General features: G+C 40.7%; 1 protein-coding gene across 1 annotated transcript; it reads left to right on the top strand.

The window, feature by feature from the left end:
• Positions 1 to 7,769: 7,769 nt before the first annotated feature.
• LOC112267151 (ribosomal protein S6 kinase beta-1) lies at positions 7,770 to 20,167 on the top strand. The gene is made up of 15 exons (XM_024445283.2): positions 7,770 to 7,990; positions 9,046 to 9,089; positions 9,209 to 9,329; positions 9,470 to 9,538; positions 10,079 to 10,226; positions 10,758 to 10,815; positions 11,062 to 11,162; positions 11,944 to 12,034; positions 12,164 to 12,254; positions 17,806 to 17,913; positions 17,997 to 18,059; positions 18,307 to 18,384; positions 18,477 to 18,584; positions 19,028 to 19,140; positions 19,245 to 20,167. The coding sequence occupies exons 1-15, from the start codon at positions 7,922 to 7,924 to the stop codon at positions 19,498 to 19,500; spliced, it is 1,518 nt and encodes a 505-aa protein (XP_024301051.1). The 5' UTR covers positions 7,770 to 7,921; the 3' UTR covers positions 19,501 to 20,167.
• The last annotated feature ends 539 nt before the right edge of the window (positions 20,168 to 20,706 follow it).

Raw genomic sequence — 20,706 nt, 5'->3', positions numbered from 1 at the left:
TATGTTGTAATTGGAAACTATATATATATCATGGCTTAATGTTTTAAAGAAAGCAATGCTTATTGTCCTGTGGCAATGAGTTTCCTGAAGCTTGGTCCTGGTTGTTGCAGGTGTTGTACTCCATCTCCCATCCTGTCAGATAGCTTATCAGACTGGTGTTGACTGTTTGAATCACATGGCGACAACGGTCTGTAAGCTGTCTGAAGTTCTGGGTATTAATCATCTGAAGAGTGCCGTCTTTTGACCAGAGTCAAACTTTCAAGCATGTGTTAATTTTGGTATGTTTGATTTGGTCCGTTAGCTACCAAACAACTTTCCAACAGACATTTGTAGGGCGTCATGGCTGTGTGCATTTGTAGGGAATCAGTTGTCTTATCTGAAAAATCATGCTGTCTTCAATAAATCGCCTTGTTCATATAAAATGTTGTTTTTATACCCCTCAAATGTACATATTCATTCAACATGACTCCTTTGACCATTACACACATGTACTCTACTTGTTCCAATCTCCTGTTCTTAACATGCCAATATAGTATCACCTCTGCAAGTCAATTGGCTTAGGCAGGAATACAATATGATTGCGCTTTGTCTGCAATGCATGTTTTATAGGCAATGTTCAGAAAACACATTTGCAGTAAACGCTGCATATGATGACTATCGGAAATTACCTTTAAAGTGCATTGTCCCAAATCTGCGGTTGGATTGAATCCCAAACAGTATCTTACTTGCCCAAAGTTGACTGTCGCTAGAGATTACCTGTTCAGGAAATCTTCCTCCGAGATCCCAAACTTAGTGTACAGATGAATGTAAGCCCTGTGGAAGCAGAGACACCATATCAATATGTGGAAACCCAATAGCCTGGGAATGAGGCAGTTTAGAACAGTAAAATGCCATTACCAATCTTTTTGCAATGATTGACAATGACTCATTTTGATGTTTTCCAACAGCATAAGTGAGCATGCATGCCTTACCTAACCTTACCTGGATCAAACATATTCTAATCTATCCACCCCATGTGGTCCAGAGGCCTCAGCAGAGCCTGGCTGTTGCTGACCAGTGTAGGAGACGTATACTTGTTAAAGGGTTAAAGGGGACTGGGTTTTTCCACATGCTGAAAGCGAGGGGGTATATAGGGTCGGATCCTAAAATCCACCTATAGATATAAAAACATTCGAAAGGAGTGTTGGATTCTAGAATGAATCAACCAGTATCTATTAATGTCTTTTGTCCCATAATAGTTAGATAGCTAGGTAAGAGACCATTACATATCTCTGCTCTGTTCACATCCTTCCCCTGCAGTGTGAGCAGGTGGGGGAGGTCTTGAAGCCAGGTTGTCTGTGACTCCTGGTCCTCTCTACCCCTTCAGGCTGGAGAGAGTGGGCTCGCACCTGCCAGTCGATGCCTGAAAAATGACAATCCTCAGAGCATTAACACGAATATCTGGACATGGAACAGTGAACACGATGGAGAAGCTGGCTTATACTAACTATATTGTACAAACATGGCTACACACACCAAAAACAGTCAATATACAGTACCAGTCAAAAGTATGGACACCTACTCATTCAAGGGTTTTTATTTTTACTATTTTCTACATTGTAGAATAATAGTGAAGACATCAAAACTATGAAATAATACATGGAACCATGTAGTAACCAAAAGTGTAAAACAAATGAAAATATATTTTATATTTGAAATTCTTCAAAGTAGCCACCATTTGCATTGACAGCTTTGCAAACTCTTGGCATTCTCTCAACCAGCTTCACCTGGAATGCTTTTCCAACACTCTTGAAGGAGTTCCCACATATGCTGAGCACTTGTTGGCTGCTTTTCATTCAGTCTGCGATCCAACTCATCCCAAACCAACTCAACTGGGTTGAGGTCGGGTGATTGTGGAGGCCAGGTTATCTGATGCAGCACCATCACTCTCCTTGGTCAAATAGCCCTTACACAGCCTGGAGGTGTGCTTTGGGTCATTGTCCTGTTGAAAAACAAATGATAGTCCCACTAGGCGCAAATCAGATGGAATGGCTTACTGCTGCAGAATGCTGTGGTAGCCATGATGGTTAAGTGTGCCTTGAATTCTATATAAATCACTGACAGTGTCAGCAGCAAAGCACCATTACACCTCCTCTATGCATCACAGTGGGAACCACACATGCGGAGATCATCCGTTCACCTACTCTGCGTCTCACAAAGATACGGCAGGTGGACCCATAAATCTCAAATTAGCACTCATAAGACCAAAGCACAGATTTACACCGATCTAATGTCCATTGCTTGTGTTTCTTGGCCCAAAAAATGTATCTTCTACTTATTGGTGTCCTTTAGTAGTGGTTTCTTTGCAGCAATTTGACCATGAAGGCTTGATTCACGCAGATAGCCCTAACCCAAATAGAGCTATCTTCTGTACACCACCCCTACCTTGTCACAACACAAGTGATTGGCTCAAATGCATGAAGGAAAGAAATTCCACAAATTACAGTGCCTTGCAAAAGTATTCATCCCCCTGCCGTTGTTCCTATTTTGTTACATTACAACCTGTAATTTAAATTGATTTTTTGGATTTCATGTAATAGACATACACAAAATAGTCACACAAAAAAAAAATTGAAAAGTGGTGCATGCATATCATATGTGTTCACCCCCTTTGCTAAGAAGCCCCTAAATCAAATCTGGTGCAACCAATTACCTTCAGAAGTCACAACATTAGTTAGATTACACACAGGTGGACTTCCCAGAGTCTTCAACACCACCAAGCAAGCGCCACCATGAAGACCAAGGAGCTCTCCAAACAAGTCAGGGACAAAGTTGTGGAAAAGTTCAGATCAGGGTTGGGTTATAAAAAAATATCAGAATAAACTTTGAACATCCCACGGAGCACCATTAAATCCATTATTAAAAAATGGAAAGAAAATGGCACCACAGCAAACCTGCCAAGAGAGGGCCACCCACCAAAACTCATGGACCAGGCAATAAGGACATTAATCAGGGAAGCAACAAAGACACCAAAGATAACCCTGAAAGAGCTGCAAAGCTCCACAGCGGAGTTTGGAGTATCTATCCATAGGACCACTTTAAGCCGTACAATCCACAGAACTGGACTTTATGGAAGAGGGGCCAAAAAAGAATCCATTGCTTAAAGGAAAAAATAAACAAACACATTTGCTGTTTGCCAAAAGGCATGTGGGAGACTCCCCAAACATATGGAAGAAGGTACTCTGGTCAGATGAGACTAAAAATGAGCTTTTTGGCCATCAAGGAAAACGCTATGTCTGGCGCAAACCCAACACCTCTCATCACCCTGAGAACACCATGGTGGCAGCTAATGTTGGCTAACTGGCTTGCTAGGTTCAGTTTGTTTTGTAGTGATGTCTGTCATTGTGAGATTTTTTTTAATTATTCTTCACCTCAGCACCATTAGCTATTGTCACGAGAATGTTCAACCCCAATGATAATAACTAACAATCAATAGCTTTGACCAATCCCCAAGGTTTGTAAAACCATGGGTTTAATAATAATTAGGCAAAGACTCAGCTTATGCAAAAGGTTAGTACAGTTTATTCACGAGAACGTTCTGAAGACATCCATTTTATACCTTGCTCCTTGCTTACGCACATACTTCCACACAAACAGTAGATATCCTACGCACATACATACACACGAACAGTTGGTGAGTTGTATCCTTCTCCAGAGTTCTCACCACTGTGTATCACTACCCAGCCGACAGTTCCATTCCCCCGAGATTAGAGAAACCTTGAGAAGTACTCCCTGTCCTATCATATGTTTCTCAGAGTTCTAGCCAGGTCGGGTCAAACACAGTTGAATTGTTCTCGGTATTTCCTTAGGCACACACTGTCTCGCCTATACTTCTAACTTCTAAATGGTAAGTCTTAACTTGTCCTATGCACACACAATCATAAGAATTCTAGTCTTATGATTCAAATACATTTCACTCCATTATACAGTGACAGGATAGAATACTTTTAGTCATTATCTTAATAACATTACCTTTAAGATAGACTAAATTATTTATATCTTACCATTACCTTAAACATATGAATTTCTATTATATCAGCTATGTATTTGACGGCAATTGCATATATCCAACTAGTTAGCAACTAGTCATAGTGTACCTTGTTTGTTTACAACTTGATGCTTGGCTAGGTAGCTAGCTAGTTATGGCTAACTTTTTAGGCCAACAATATCATGAGTCAGCCTATGATTATGTCTACAGTATTGTTTTCTTCAGTGAGCATTCCTATTGCCAATGCTGTAAACTACAACTCACGATTCTACTGAGTTTTACACGTCCTCATTGTAGTATTATGTGGTACTACTCCCTTATGGATAGAACTTTAAGCAGGGTACCCAGATAAGTGTACATAATATCAACTATAGGCTACTAGTTATTTAAAAAAAAATGTATTTCACCTTTATTTAACCAGGTAGGCCAGTTGAGAACAAGTTGTCATTTACAACTATGACCTGGCCAAGATGAAGCAAAGCAGTGCGACAAAAACAACAATACAGAGTTACACGTGGGATAAATAAACATACAGTCAATAACACAAACAAAAAATCGATGTACCATGTGTGCAAATGTAGTAAGATTAGAGAGGTAAGGCAATAAATAGGCCATAGAGGTGAAATAATTACAATTTAGCATTAACACTGGAGCGATAGATGTGCAGATGATGATGTGCAAGTAGAGATACTGGTGTGCAAAGGAGCAAAAAAATAATAATAATATGGGGATGAGGTAGTTGGGTGTGCTATTTACAGATGGGCTGTGTACAAGTACAGTGATAGGTAAGCTGCTCTGACAGCTGATGCTTAAAGTTAGAGAGGCGGATATGGGTCTCCAGCTTCAGTGATTTTTGCAATTCGTTCCAGTCATTGGCAGCAGAGAACTGGAAGGAAAGGTGGCCAAATGAGGTGTTGGCTTTGGGGATGACCAGTGAAATATACCTACTGGAGCGTGTGTTACGAGTGGGTGTTGCTATGGTGACCAGTGAGCTGAGATAAGACGGGGCTTTACCTAGCAAAGACTTTTAGATGACCTGGAGCCAGTGGGTTTGGCAACGAGTATGTAGCGAGGGCCAGCCAACGAGAGCCTACAGGTCGCAGTGGTAGGTAGTATATGGGGCTTTGGTGACAAAACGGATAGCACTGTTGTAGACTGCATTAAATTTGCTGAGTAGAGTGTCGGAGGCTATTTTGTAAATGACATCGCTGAAGTCAAGGATCGGTAGGATAGTCAGTTTTACAAGGGTATGTTAGGCAGCACGAGTGAAGGAGGCTTTTTTTGCGAAATCGGAAGCCGATTCTTGATTTAATTTTGAATGGGAGCTGCTTAATGTGTGTCTGGAAGGAGAGTTTACAGTCTAACCAGACACCTAGGTATTTGTAGTTGTCCTCATATTCTAAGTCAGAACCGTCCAGAATAGTGATGCTAGTCGGGCGTGCAGGTGCGGGCAGCGATCTGTTGTTGAGCATGCATTTAGTTTTACTTGCATTTAAGAGCAGTTGGATGCCACGGAAGGAGGGTTGTATGGCATTTAAGCTCGTCTGGAGGTTAGTTAACACAGTGTCCAAAGAAGGGCCAGAGGTATACAGAATGGTGTTGTCTGCGTAGAGGTGGATCAGAGAATCACCAGCAGCAAGAGCGACATCATTGATGTGTACAGAGAAAAGATTCGGCCCGAGAATTGAACCCTGTGGCACCCCCATAGAGACTGCCAGAGGTCTGGACAACAGGCCCTCCAATTTGACACACTGAAATTGCAGACTTGCAGCTGTAATTGCTGCAAAGGTGGCTCTACAAAGTATTGACTTTGGGGGGGTGAATAGTTTTGCATGCTCAAGTTCAGTTTTTTTCATATTATTTCTTGTTTGTTTCACAATAAATCATATTTTGCATCTTCAAAGTGGTAGTAGGCATGTTGTGTAAATCAAATGATACAAACCCACAAAAAATCTATTTTAATTCCAGGTTGTAAGGCAACAAAATAGGAAAAATGCAAACGGGGTGAATACTTTCATAAGCCACTGTAACTTTTAACAAAGCACTTCCGTATATTGGATTCCAGGTGACTACCTCATGAAGCTGGTTGAGAGAATGTGTGCCTTGCTGGTTGAGAGAATGCCTTGATGCCTTGTCATCAAGGCAAAGGGTGGCTACTTTGAAGAATCTTAAATATAAAATATTTTGATTTGTTTAACCCTTTTTTGGTTACTACATGATTCCATGTGTTATATTGTAGTTTTAATGTATTCACTATTCTACAATGTAGAAAATAGTAAAAATAAAGAACAACCCTTGAATGAGTAGATGTGTCCAAACTTTTGACTGGTACTGTAAATAGGCCCATATTGAGCTGCACGGGGACGTCAATTGTTTTGAGATTTCACACTTATGAATTTCATAGTTAGCCAATGCTTCCCCATGGTGTTCAAAACTAGTACAGCACTCATTTCTGACAAATGCACTATGGCTACACAGACATTTTTATTTTTCATTTTGTTTTTATTAAACAGTAACATGCAAAACGCTGTAAGCATCTGATGTTGGTGTTGGAGCAGGCCTGGCCAGGTGAACACGCTGTAAGCCATGGAGGAGCTGGACACCTGGGGAATGTTGCAGAAGATGAGCAGCTTGTACTCTGGGTGACACACCAGGCCACTCATCAGTTCAAATGGAAACACAGTGCACAGTGTGTGATATGCAACTTCAAGACTTTGACACACTGGTTTATTTGTTGCAGTAGTGTTGATGCTCAGTGCTCACCTATGGAGTTTCTATTGTAGACACTGTGGAAGTCACCAGTGAGTGCAGACTGCAGAACACTCCCTAGCTGGTGGGCGATTACTTTGTTGAAGTCACTGAATGATATGTGTTGATGTTCATGACCTGGGTAAAGATATTGTGCACTGTGTCATTTTTGTGAATGAGGATGGCATCAGAGGTGTGACAGCGTGAGCACAGAGGTGTAGTTCTGGACAAAACAGCAGTTAGTGAAAACTGGTCATCCAAAGAGTACTGATGATGATGTTGTTTCTGGCTTCAGAAATTATATTATTGTAACCGTGTCAATCCTTTGTAACCTAGCTATCTTAAGAGGAATGCAGTAATTGTAAGTCGCTCTGGATAAGAATGTCTGCTAAACAACTAAAATGTACAAATAAAATGCTTTGAAATATTACTTTCTTAGAACATAGGAAATATGTCTGTTTGTAAAACATAAATTGTAGGCCTTTATCTGCCAGATTTGTGATGTTTTCCAGTTGCTGAAGCAAGCCTCTTGCCTTTCCAGTGCCATAGGCCATGTCAGGTGGTTGAGGATGAAGGAATTTGGGTAGTCTTCCCGGAGACACCGAGAGGCGTATGTGCCCACCCTTGACCCTGTGCCCCCTGCCACACTGATCATGTCATGATTCCTGTCATATGGTCATAGCGCTCCACCTCTCTCCTCACTTTTTAAATTTTTTTATTTTTTATTAACAACAAATCAATACATAAAGCACATGAGGGAACACAAGCATACATAGATTACAAACAATAGACAATCGAGCTAGGGGGTACAATCTCACATTACATTTACACAAGGACCTTAAGGGACATGCATATACTTACAATTCTAACAGCTTTTTTGTTAGTAGAGCATTTAACCGTCTTAAAATACAACCACCTCTCTCCTCACGTTGTCCACCACCACCTCCTCATGACGTGGTCCATGGACACAGTATCTCCACGCAAAGAAATGAAAACACTGTGTTGTCATATCGGCGCTTCACTTGGTTGGTTGTGTGGTGCGCATGCTCTGTTTAGTAGCCGGTTATGGCGGCGGCGATGTGTGTTTGTCCATGAGGCGGATGAGCGCGAGCTATTCTCACCGACTGAACCTGAACGAAAGCATTGATGGCGGGTGTATTCGACATCGATTTGGATCAGCCGGAGGAAAATGTCTCCGAAGATGAGCTCGAGGAGGTAATTTTCTCGATTCTGTCGGGTATTGTTGCACGAGTGTTCGATGTAATTGCTGATAGCCATGCTACCTAGCTATAGGCCCGACGTCTTGGTTTGTTGCCAATGCTTTAGGCCCAATTTTGACAACGCTCCAAGCTAGCCTTCTAACATTAGCTAGCCACAGATCAGCCAGTTAACACTCATGAGCTGTCACTTGTTCTCAGCTGTTGGGAGATAGTAGTTATACAATTCATATATTTGCATACTTTATACGAATATTGAATATTATATTTTCAAGCTTGCTAGACAATGTGCAGCAAAGGCAAGCGTGCTTTTTGGTTGCTGTCGTGCAACAGTTTATTTTGGTACTTCTGCAGTTTGGAACAATATGGACTGGAGGTCCTTATGTGGACACGTGCAAATCCCAATTTGGACAAGATTTAATGATGGGTTATAGTGGACATTCGCCGTTCTAATAGACCTACCTGTGAACTATTTGTGATAGCTAGCTAGTAAATTGGCTGTATAGGGCCATGTTTACAGTTTACATGGTATTAAGAACTCTATTCATGCTCTGACAGTTAGCTACCAAGAATTACAATTTTAACATAAACATTTCGTACTCTATTGAACATCTTATGTTCAGTGCCCATTGGCAATGATTTTGGGCTACACTAAATATCACGTTACATGTTTTTTTGGGTGTAAAATGTTTATCTCCATAAAGATTTGTAAACATAACAAAATAAATGTAAGTTTGGGGTCAATTCCAAAGGTGTCGAGATACAAAAAAAGCAGTCTACAGCTCAAGATCCTCTATCCAGGGTTCTGAAATGTGAACAAAACAGATTTGAATTTAACCTTCTTTCACCTGATGGTATACTCTCGCATGTTGGTCTATGTTGAGTTAATGTTTTAGCTAACATTGCTTTGATTTCAGATGATATCCTTGCGTCTAAGATGTAACTTTTAAAAATAATATAATCAACATTCCTGTTGAATCTAATTAAGTGCTACTGCTGTTATATGGCTCTGCAGTGATTTTACAATGTTCTAATTTACATTTTCTGTCATAGGCTCAGATCAACGATTTCATGGACCAGTGCAGCGGCTTTGAATTGTAAGTGTTCACCCTCAGCATTGTGGATGCCTGGTAGATGAATAATTATGTTGAGTTGTCACAGTAATTGTACCGTGCTTCGGTCAGTGAGCATATAGTTACATTACTTCTTTCCCCAGCAATATGGACGACTGTGAAAAGATTGAGATATCTGAGGACAACGTCAACCAAGGAAAAGAGAACATCAGGCCGGAGTGTTTTGAGCTGCTGCGGGTGCTGGGAAAGGGTGGTTATGGAAAGGTACGGTGCTGTTCCCCTGAGAGCCATTTAAAATGTGTTTTCATTGGCTTTTATGAGGTTTTATTAAAATTCCATTTCAAACTTGTCATTATTTGGCCTGGCCCATTGTGTTGAACTGGTTCTTCCCTTCTTTTTTTTAGGTTTTTCAAGTTCGAAAAGTTGCTGGAGCAGCATCGGGGAAGATATTTGCCATGAAGGTTTTAAAGAAGGTACCTAAAAAATAATATTCAAAGACACATTTATTTACAATTAGTTCATAATTGGCAGCAGGCATATTCATCAAGTCTCTCAATTTTGTCTCAAACTTAGTAAATATGACAAATAAACATTGTTTTATGTTGCTTCTGTGCAAATATTGGCTTTCCTTGAAGCCTGTTGGTGTTTTTGGTAGTTTGCCATCTTCACTGCTGCAGTCTTGGCATTTCAGAAGCTGTTTCAGTCCATTAGATGTTGCACAATAGATTGTGCTTTTGCTTGATCAGTGAAATGTACTTTAATGAGAGATGCAGTCACGTACCACTTCATCAAGATTTGTCCCCTAAGCTATGCTGCAAAAATTCCCTGAAAAGCCAATTGCTTAATTTCGAACAGAAATGTTCTAAGCAACGCTGAATTAAATGTTAGCACATTCTTGAAAGTGGTGGCATTTCTAGAACTGATAATGAAGTGTATTTTATCATGTGGCTTTTTGAATGCAGACTAGCGGTATTAGCATGACTAATGGTCATAAATGTTTTGGGGCCTTGCAGGCTATGATTGTACGCAATGCTAAGGACACGGCCCACACCAAGGCAGAGAGGAACATTCTGGAGGAAGTGAAGCATCCTTTCATCGTGGATCTCATCTACGCCTTCCAGACGGGGGGCAAGCTGTACCTCATCCTGGAGTACCTCAGCGGTCAGTAAATCAGGAGTCACGCAGGCAGTTACATCAAACGACCTATTCACCCAAAGATAAACAAACATCCATTCTTTTCACACTCTTCCTGTTGCTCAAGAGTAGCTGGGCAGTCCGACTGAATCTCTTTACACATTAGCAGTCCCAGTCATGCAGATGGTTTCTCTTATTCTGAGACCAAGGGATGGTTTCACAAAAAATATGATTCAAATCATCTGAATTTGTTGTTTCACACAGGACGTTGGCCTTTGCATGATTTACATGAACACTTAATGGGCCTCCTCTGCTCATTGCATCTAACCCTAATGTATGTAATAGTGCCTACATCCTGTCCTACATCCCTTCCTGTCTGCTCTAGAGTTAGAGAAGAATGCACATTATGGTATGTGGAAGTCAGTCAGTCAGAATTCAAAATTAAATGGGTGAAAGAGTTAATTTGGTGTAGTCTCCCCACAACTATTTTGTGCAACACTATTATTATTATTATTATTTTTATGTCTGTTTCAGTTTGAATTTTGTTGTACTTTTCAGGTGGAGAGCTGTTTATGCAACTGGAAAGAGAGGGGATTTTTATGGAAGACACCGCCTGGTGAGTTGAGATGACAAAAGGCAATGTTGTCATACCAGTCTGTTTTCTTACATCCACTGTATTAAGACACATATTTGGAATAACCTACACCAGTATGTTAGTTGGTGAAAGGGAAAATACTATTTACAAAAGCAGTAAACTTAAGATTAGGTTACAAGGTGTTGGCTGTGTCTGGCACAGAAAATAATTTAGTAAAAATCAGTGTGTGTGTATATGTACAATGTAAATGTGGTTTCTTATCTGCAGCTTTTACCTGGCAGAAATTTCCATGGCTCTGGGCCATCTGCACCAGAAAGGCATCATCTATAGAGACCTGAAGCCTGAAAACATCATGCTTAACAACCAAGGTAATGCTGGGCAAAGATGTCCTGAGTTGCAATCATGTGCACTGCAGACAATGTTTGATGCTACATTAGCTGTAAATGCATCCACATTTGTGCATGTATATGCACTTCATATTAGACATTAGAGCTGGGAATTGCCATGGACCTAATGAGACGATATTATCACAATACTTAGCTGCTGATACTATATTTATTGCGATTTTCACAATTGTATATGTATTGCGATTTGATGTTCCAAAAATATTGCTCACCGTAAGTCTGCTGCTGAGAGACGAGGGAATGTGAGAAAGCAAGTTTTGATCAGTCATGGAAATCAGTGCTGAAAACTTGTTGGCTCACTATTTAAAAAGATGGAAAACAAGCTATAGGATGAAACAAAGTTTTGGCGCAGGTACTGCTGACTAGCGCTAGCTAATGCTACCTACCGTAGCAAACAAAAATGCATTGATAATAGGAGTCAAATATTTGTATAATATTGTCCAAAATATAATGGATATGTAACTAAAAAATGTTCCCCATATCACTATTACACTTATTTTTTTTACTGCATCTCTTTAATTACTTGTTACTTTTATCTCTCATTCTTATCTGTATTTTTTTTAAACTGCACTGTTGATTAGGGGCTCGTAAGAAAGCATTTCACTGTAAGGTCTACACCTGTTATATTCAACGCATGTGACTAACATTTAATTTATTCCGCAGGAAATGTAATTTAGAAAATGTTCTGCATGTCCACCTCAAAGTGAAATTGGCTGTAGTGTTTCTGTATTGTGTGTTTTTCCAGGCCATGTGAAACTGACTGACTTTGGGCTGTGTAAAGAGTCCATTCACGGCGGCACAGTCACCCATACTTTCTGTGGCACCATAGAGTACATGTAAGTCACACTTTGTAAAATACACACCCTGTTGTTCATGTAAATCTGTTGAAAGCTGCTATTTTTTATCTATTTACTGCCTCAGTCTATCATGAAAAGATGTGTTAAAAAAAACTGTTGTTGTGTCAGGGCTCCAGAGATCCTGATGAGAAGTGGACACAACAGAGCAGTGGACTGGTGGAGTCTTGGAGCGCTTATGTACGACATGCTGACTGGAGCGGTTAGTGCACAACTTATTTCATAGACTTCTGTTTATAATGACGTAGTAATACAACAACTTCTGTTACAGTCAATCGGTGTTGACTAGGGGTGTTGCAGTGACCGTATTACTGCCACAATGGCGGTCCCAAGTCATGAAGGCAGTCAAATTCCACGTGACCGTTTAGTCACGTTAATTAGGCTTCTCCAAGCTCTCTGATGCTGCTGATGGTCATTAGTAGCTTACCAAACTTGCTAACTGCCTGGTACTCAGCACACTATTATCCCTCTAATCACTCTGATTGTGTGAGGAAACAGAGTGATGGCCTCTTATCAAAATAGGAGGATCCCATCAGCTTTCTATAGGCTAGGTCTACTATATTTATTTATCAACTTTCCTAAAATTAAGTACATTGTTTATCTTTACCACAGGAGTATAGCCTACCTGGCTATTTAAGTGCATAGATATATTTTTTCCCGCTGCCCAAGTTTTGAGACAGGTGCATGATAATGGTCCATTCTAAATCAAAACAAATGTCACACATACTATTAGAATATGTAAAGACGAGATGAAATCAGAATAGTTTGATGGGTGATAATATTAGCATATGTTATTTTTTTTGCAGCTTTTTCTAATCATAGTCGCATACCTCATGTAGCCTACCCTAAAGGCCTGTATGTTTTGATACGGTGTGTATCACAACTGAAGTGGCCAAATAACTTCTTAAAATGAAGCACATTAATCTATTTTACAAGGTGTTTAGAGCCTAACTGGCATACATAAGCAGCACCTGAGTTTCAAGTTTGGGGAAGATAATTTTCACCATATAAATGCTCCTTTTTAATAAAGGCATTACATGTATAATTGCATTTGCAGTCACTTTTTGATAAGGGTGTTTTCCCGCTAATGGAACATTCGCGCTTATAGCCTACTGCCATGTGCGCATTGCTGCGCTTATAATGTGAAGAAATAGATTATCAATATTTTAAGCTAAACGTTCTGTTTGTCAGTCACATTGTGAAAAAAAGTTTTTTTTTGATGCTAGTGGTTGTATAAATATGGGATCTATCCCATCCCACAACTGTCTCAGACTATGTTTGGAATATTTCTTTCTCGCGCAGAAGGTCAAGTTGACCAATAGCTTAGGTACATTTTTGTACTATGGGGGATAATAGATTGACATAGGCTAGTGCTTTTGCTGTTTGTTAGGCCTACTCATCTTGTTAGCTGACAAAGTAAATGTGGAAAGTTCTTCCATTGTCTTCAATATACACCTCTGAATTGGATGAGGACACATGTAGTTGCGTCCCTGGTGTCTGTCTTCACTTGTAGCCTGTGAGAAAGACTCAATCACGTGATGGAGAGGCATGTGAGTGAGAGGCCCTTCGGATTGCGCAGCACTAAAGTAGAATGGAATAAGGCAGCACTCCGGGCCGCAAAAGGCATGTTTTTTTTTTGGGGTGCATTAAAGCCAAAAGGGGGATGCCGCCGGGAAATTCGAGTCATTATCAAATGCTTGTCAAATTGTGAATGAGAGACTATTGTACAGTCTGCGCAAAAAAAACAAAGCTGAGCTCATGCCTTTCAAGTTACTTTAAAAAAATCATCATTACTAGTCTCATCATGCAGCCTTACAATATATTAAAAATCAAAACTTATAGCCCAATGTTTGTAGAACTAAAGTTACATTAATAACTCTAAATTAAGCATATAGGAGTACCTATTTATTTGTTAACCGCTCTACACAGAATAGCTGCATGTGCAAATCTTTTGGATAAAATATTTATTTCATTCCGTATTGTTCATACTATAAAATAATGCCACAGAATTCTAAGCAAATCTTGTTTACTGAATGAACTAGTGTAGCCCATAGCCACATCAGGACCTAACATCAAATCAATTTTTTTTGTCACATGCACTGAAAACAACAGGAGTAGACCTTACAGTGAAATGCTTACTTACGAGCCCCTAACCAACAATGCAGTAAAAAAATATATATATATATAAGAAATAAAAGTAACAAGTAATTTAAAGAGCAGCAGTAAAATAACAAAAGCGAGACTATATTCAGGGGTGTACGGTACAATGTGCAGGGGCAACGGATAGTTGAGGTAATATGTACATCTACAGTGGCCTGCAAAAGTATTCACCCCCGTTGGCATTTTTCCTATTTTGTTGCCTTACAACCTGGAATTAAAATACTTTCTTTTTGTGGGGGGGGTGTATCATTTGATTTACACAACATGCCTACCACTTTGAAGATGCAAAATTATTTTTTTATTGTGAAACAAACAAGAAATAAGACACAAAAACTGAACTTGAGCGTGCATAACTATTCACCCCCCCAAAGTCAATACTTTGTAGAGCCACCTTTGCAGCAATTACAGCTGCAAGTCTCCTTGGGGTATGTCTCTATAAGCTTGGCACATCTAGCCACTGTGATTTTTGCCCATTCTTCGGGGCAAAACTGCTCCTGCTCCGTCAATTTGGATGGGTTCCGCTGGTGTACAGCAATGTTTAAGTCATACCACAGATTCTCAATTGGATTGAACTCTGGGCTTTGGCTAGGACATTCCATGACATTTAAATGTTTCCCTTTAAACCACTCAAGTGTTGCTTTAGCAGTATGCTTAGGGTCATTGTCCTGTTGGAAGGTGAACCTCTGTCCCAGTCTCAAATCTCTGGAAGACTGAAACAGATTTCCCTGTATTTAGTGCCATCCTTCATTCCTTCAATTCTGACCAGTTTCCCAGTACCTGCTGATGGAAAAACATCCTCACAGCATGATGATGCCACCAAAATGTTCTCGGGTGATGAGAGGTGTTGGTTTTGCACCAGACATATCAAATCATCAAAATCAAATGTATTTATATAGCCCTTCTTACATCAGCTGATATCTCAAAGTGCTGTACAGAAACCCAGCCTAAAACCCCAAACAGCAAGCAATGCAGGTGTAAAAGCACGGTGGCTAGGAAAAACTCCCTAGAAAGGCCGAAACCTAGAAAGGAACCAGGCTATGAGGGGTGGCCAGTCCTCTTCTGGCTGTGCTGGGTGGAGATTATGACAGAACATGGCCAAGATATTCAAATGTTCATAAATGACCAGCATGGTCAAATAATAATAATCACAGTAGTTGTCGAGGGTGCAGCAAGTCAGCACCTCAGGAGTAAATGTCAGTTGGATTTTCATAGCCGATCATTAGGATTATCATTATTATCTAGAGGGTTAAAAACAGCAGGTCTGGGACAGGTAGCACGTCCGGTGAACCGGTCAAGGTTCCATAGCCGAAGGCAGAACAGTTGAAACTGGAGCTGCAGCACGGCCAGGTGGACTGGGGACAGCAAGGCGTCATCATGCTAGGTAGTCCTGAGGCATGGTCCTAGGGCTCAGGTCCTCCGAGAGAGAGAAAAAAAGAGAGAATTAGAGGGCGCATACTTAAATTCACACAGGACACCGGATAAGACTGGAGAAGTACTCCAGATATAACAAACTGGCCCTTGCCCCCCCGACACAAACTACTGCAGCATAAATACTGGAGGCTGAGACAGGAGGGGTCAGGAGATACTGTGGCCCCATCCGATGACATCCCCCGGACAGGGCCAAACAGGAAGGATATAATCCCACCCACTTTGCCAAAGCACAGCCCCCACACTACTAGAGGGATATCTTCAACCACCAACATACCATCCTGAGACAAGGCAGAGTATAGCCCACAAAGATCTCCGCCACGGCACAACCAGAGGGGGGGTGCCAACCCATACAGGAAGATCACGTCAGTGACTCAACCCACTCAAGTGACACACCACTCCTAAGGTCGGCATGAAAGAGCACCAGTAAGCCAGTGACTCAGCCCCTGTAATAGGGTTAGAGGCAGAGAATCCCAGTGGAGAGAGGGGAACCGGCCAGGCTGAGACAGCAAGGGCGGTCCGTTGCTCCAGAGCCTTTCCGTTCACCTTCACACTCCTGGTCCAGACTAAACTCAATCATATGACCCATTGAAGAGATGAGTCTTTAGTAAAGACTTAAAGGTTGAGACCGAGTTTGCATCTCTCACATGGGTAGGCAGACCATTCCATAAAAATTGAGCTCTATAGGAGAAAGCCCTGCCTCCAGCTGTTTGCTTAGAAATACTAGGGACAATTAGGATGCCTGCATCTCTTGACCGTAGCGTACGTGTAGGTATGTAGGCAGGACCAAATCAATAAGATAGGTAGTAGCAAGCCCATGTAATGCTTTGTAGGTTAGCAGTAAAACCTTGAAATCAGCCCTTGCCTTGACAGGAAGCCAGTGTAGGGAGGCTAGCACTGGAGTAATATGATCGAATGTTTTGGTTCTAGTCAGGATTCTTGCAGCCGTATTTAACACTAACTGAAGTTTATTTAGTGCTTTATCCGGGTAGCCGGAAAGTAGAGCATTGCAGTAGTCTAACCTAGAAGTAACAAAAGCATGGATTACATTTTCTGCATAATTTTTTAACAAAGTTTCTGATTTTTGCAATGTTACAACGATGGAAAAAAGCTGTCCTTGAAACAGTCTTGATATGTTCGTCAAAAGAGAGATCAGGGATCAGGGTTCTTCAGTTTTATTTGAGACGACTGTACAACCATTAAGATTAATTGTCAGATTCAACAGAAGATCTCTTTGTTTCTTGGGACCTAGAACAAGCATCTCTGTTGTTGACCTGTTTAAAAGTCTTACTCACATGAGCTGCGGAGAGCGTGATCAGTCTTCCTGAACAGCTGGTGCTCTCATGCATGTTTCAGTGTTATTTGCCTCGAAGCAAGCAAAGAAGTAATTTAGCTTGTTTGGTAGGCTAGTGTCACTAGGAAGCTCTCGGCTGTGCTTCCCTTTGTAGTCTGATGGTTGGCAAGCCCTGCCACATCCGACGAGTGTCAGAGCCGGCGTAATACGATTAGATCTTAGTCCTGTATTGACGCTTTGCCTGTTTGTTTGTTGGGGCATAGAAGGATTTTTTCCCCCCTAAGCTTCTGAGTTAGAGTCCCGCTCCTTGAAAGCGGGCCTGTTCCCAGGAAAGCAATATGTCATTCACGTCGGACTTGTTAAAGGAAAAAAAAATCATTGTGCCAGTCCGTGGTGAGTAATCGCAGTTCTGATATCCAGAAGGTTTTTCGGTCATAAGAGATGGTAGCAGAAACATTGTGTACAAACATCATTTAAACGATGCAAAGAATCTATTTAAAAAAAACACAATTGGTTAGGAATATGTAAAATGTCAGCCTTGTTCTCCGGCTCCATCTTGTCAACGTAAGAAACACTCAGAGTATGCTGTTCTTTTCTGAAATAGACATTTTCTTCATGTCATGTTTCTTTAGACCTGTCTAAAATGTATTTTTTTGTGAAGGTATTACATGGAATTATTAGACTTTAAAATGTAGATGTTCCAACGGTCTGCATCAGTGGCTTGTGTGGAAGCCTGGAGATGCTAAATATGTTAATGGTCAATTACTGTGTGATACCAACAGTTATTTGCTTGACAATCACCGGCTGACAGAATTTCGTGACTGCCACATCCCTAGTATTGACCCAAGGTTATTTTATTTTTCAAATGCAGCCACCCTTCACTGGTGAAAACAGGAAGAAGACCATTGACAAAATCTTAAAATGCAAGCTGAACCTCCCACCCTACCTCACACAAGAAGCCAGAGATCTCCTGAAAAGGGTGACTATTTGTTTAACATATTTGACCATTTTATTTTAATTTTGGTTATCGCATATGTATTTATACTTGTTCTTGTTTTTCAGCTTCTGAAGAGAAATGCCTCATCAAGACTTGGAGCAGGGGCTGGAGATGCTACAGAGGTGCAGGTGAGAACAAGAGAAGGAGTGGAACATTTTTGGATGGAGTCACTTGATGCTACCAAGACAAATGTAACCTCAACCTTGAGTTTGAGATTCTACCCCATTCTGGCAAGCAACACTTTGTCTCTAGCCTCTGATCACAATACAACAAAAGATTACCCTAAATAGAAGTGTTCAAAAGTGATAGGGGACTGGGAAGTATTGAAATTAAAATGCTATTGTTATAATATTTTGTTTGCTAATCTTCCCTTAGGCTCATCCCTTCTTCCGACACATTAACTGGGAAGAGCTCCTGGCCAGGAAAGTGGAGGCTCCATTCAAGCCTTTCCTGGTAAGCAGAAGAGCTTCTGTTTGTTTTAAGCAACCTTTCCAGCTCTCAAAGGCATTAGACTCTGTAACATACCTATTCTCTTGTATCCATAGCAATCTGCTGAAGATGTGAGCCAGTTTGACTCCAAGTTCACCAGCCAGACACCAGTAGACAGCCCAGACGACTCTACGCTTAGTGAAAGCGCCAACCAAGCCTTTCTGGTAAGACTGCTACATATCTTGTTAGAAATGACATGTTTTTATTTTTTACAGATATTTATTTTGTAACATACACATTACACTTTTTTTTTTACATAGCAAGAATAAGGTCATTTGATATACATTACATCTAGATATGACTGAAAACATAATGTATAAGTACTAACTATTATAGAACATGAGCATTTAAACCCACCCCTCGGCTACTCTCCATCCTACCTATTCCCCGTAAACCGCCCTCTTATGATTTCCATAAGCCATATATTTTTCAGCTGTGCTGTGATGTTTCACATAAATTCGGAACCTGTCTTATCGCGTAGTACATGTGTTTGTATTAATTTTGCTCATAAGACAAAATCATGTTATGACAGAATTCACCTTAATTTCTCCTTATACCTTGGTTTGCAGTACTGGTGACAGTAACCCCTCTGTCATTGCTCCTGCAGGGCTTTACGTATGTTGCTCCATCAGTACTGGAAAATGTAAAGGAAAAGTTCTCGTTCGAGCCAAAAATCCGCTCACCCCGACGGTTTTTGGGGAGCCCAAGAACACCAGTCAGGTATTCTGTCATTTCAGCCTCTTCAGCTGTTCCTACATATCTTGTACAACATTGAGTATGCCACATCACCACATAGTCAGGGTATGTCCCTTATTCCTTTTCAGCCCTCTCAAGTTCTCTGCCGGTGACGTGTGGCCCCGGGGCCCATTGATGCCCGGCGGATCCTCTCTATGTCTCCAGTCGCCACAGGAGCAGGTCATGTATGTGTCAACCCCAGAACAGATGGATGTGCAGGCCAGCTCTGAGGCCTCAGCCCCCCTACCCATCCGCCAGCCTACTGGGTCCAACCTGTCCCAGTTCAAACAACAGGCCTACCCCGTCATGGCCAAGAGGCCCGAGCATTTACGCATGAACCTATGACCAGCAGCTCATCTTAGAGGATTTTTTTTCTTTGTTGATAATAATTCTTTATTTTTTAAGATAAGGACACTAGAGACGATGAAACTCTAAATTTCACTTCTACACACACACCATCACTACCTGAAGTATCCCCAAGGCTGTAACCTCCAGTGTGCTGCAGCTGAGCTCGGCAGACTCGGCCACTCCCTCAGGTCCCCTTGACCTCTGCAGCCTGACCCCTAACAGGACTGGACCAGCGGGACGGGGCATCACTATGGATATTTAACTTTTTTTTTTATTACTCCATCCTACCACAAAAAAAAAGGAATGAGATAAAACGTATCAAATGTGACCCATCACAATTCACAGTAACGTGCTGTATATAAAACATCATCCAAAGTCCTTCATGTTAGATGATTAACTGCTGATGAGGAATGAATTGCTTCCACTGAACACGTGAGAGATTTGACAGTATTTCATGAAGGTTGCTTCCTGGCTCAGGATGAAATCATACAAATGATTGTTAATTGAAAACATATATGATTGGGAGGGGTATCAATAAGCTGAGTTTCTGAATATAGCTTTATGTCTTAAGTATTTTACAAAAGGGATGCATCTACTGTGCTATATCAATTCATGAGGGCCTCAATAAAAATACATGTTTACTTTTTACATTTTGAATTACTAACTGAATGTGGACTTTTGGTTATTACATTTGTATTATTTTACTGATAGAATGTTGTTGGGTAAGAACTAAATGAGTACATGCATATCCTCTATAATATTAAACAATATGCACCACACTAAAATGAATAACTCTGTCATAGTGTATTTTTAATTGTTGGGAAGGTACCATTTGCTTAGTGGGACTAGAATTACTGTGACAAAGTCCAAGGACTATGACCTACACTACCGGTCAAAAGTTTTAGGACCTACTCATTCAAGGTTATTCTTTATTTGTACTATTTTCTACTTTGTAGAATAATAGTGAAGACATCAAAATAATGAAATAACACATATGGAATCATGTAGTAACCAAGAAAGTGTTAAACAAATCAAACTATTTTAGATTCTTTAAAGTAGCCACCCTTTACATTGATAGCTTTGCACACTATTGGCATTCTCTTAACCAGCTTCACCTGGAATGCTTTTCCAACAGTCTTGAAGGAATTCCCACATGTGCTGAGCACTTGTTGGCTGCTTTTCCTTCACTCTGTGGTCAGGCAC

Source organism: Oncorhynchus tshawytscha, linkage group LG14 (assembly GCF_018296145.1).
Source record: "Oncorhynchus tshawytscha isolate Ot180627B linkage group LG14, Otsh_v2.0, whole genome shotgun sequence".
NCBI classification, from domain to species: Eukaryota; Metazoa; Chordata; class Actinopteri; order Salmoniformes; family Salmonidae; genus Oncorhynchus; species Oncorhynchus tshawytscha.
This window is presented reverse-complemented; position numbering and strand designations above follow the sequence as displayed.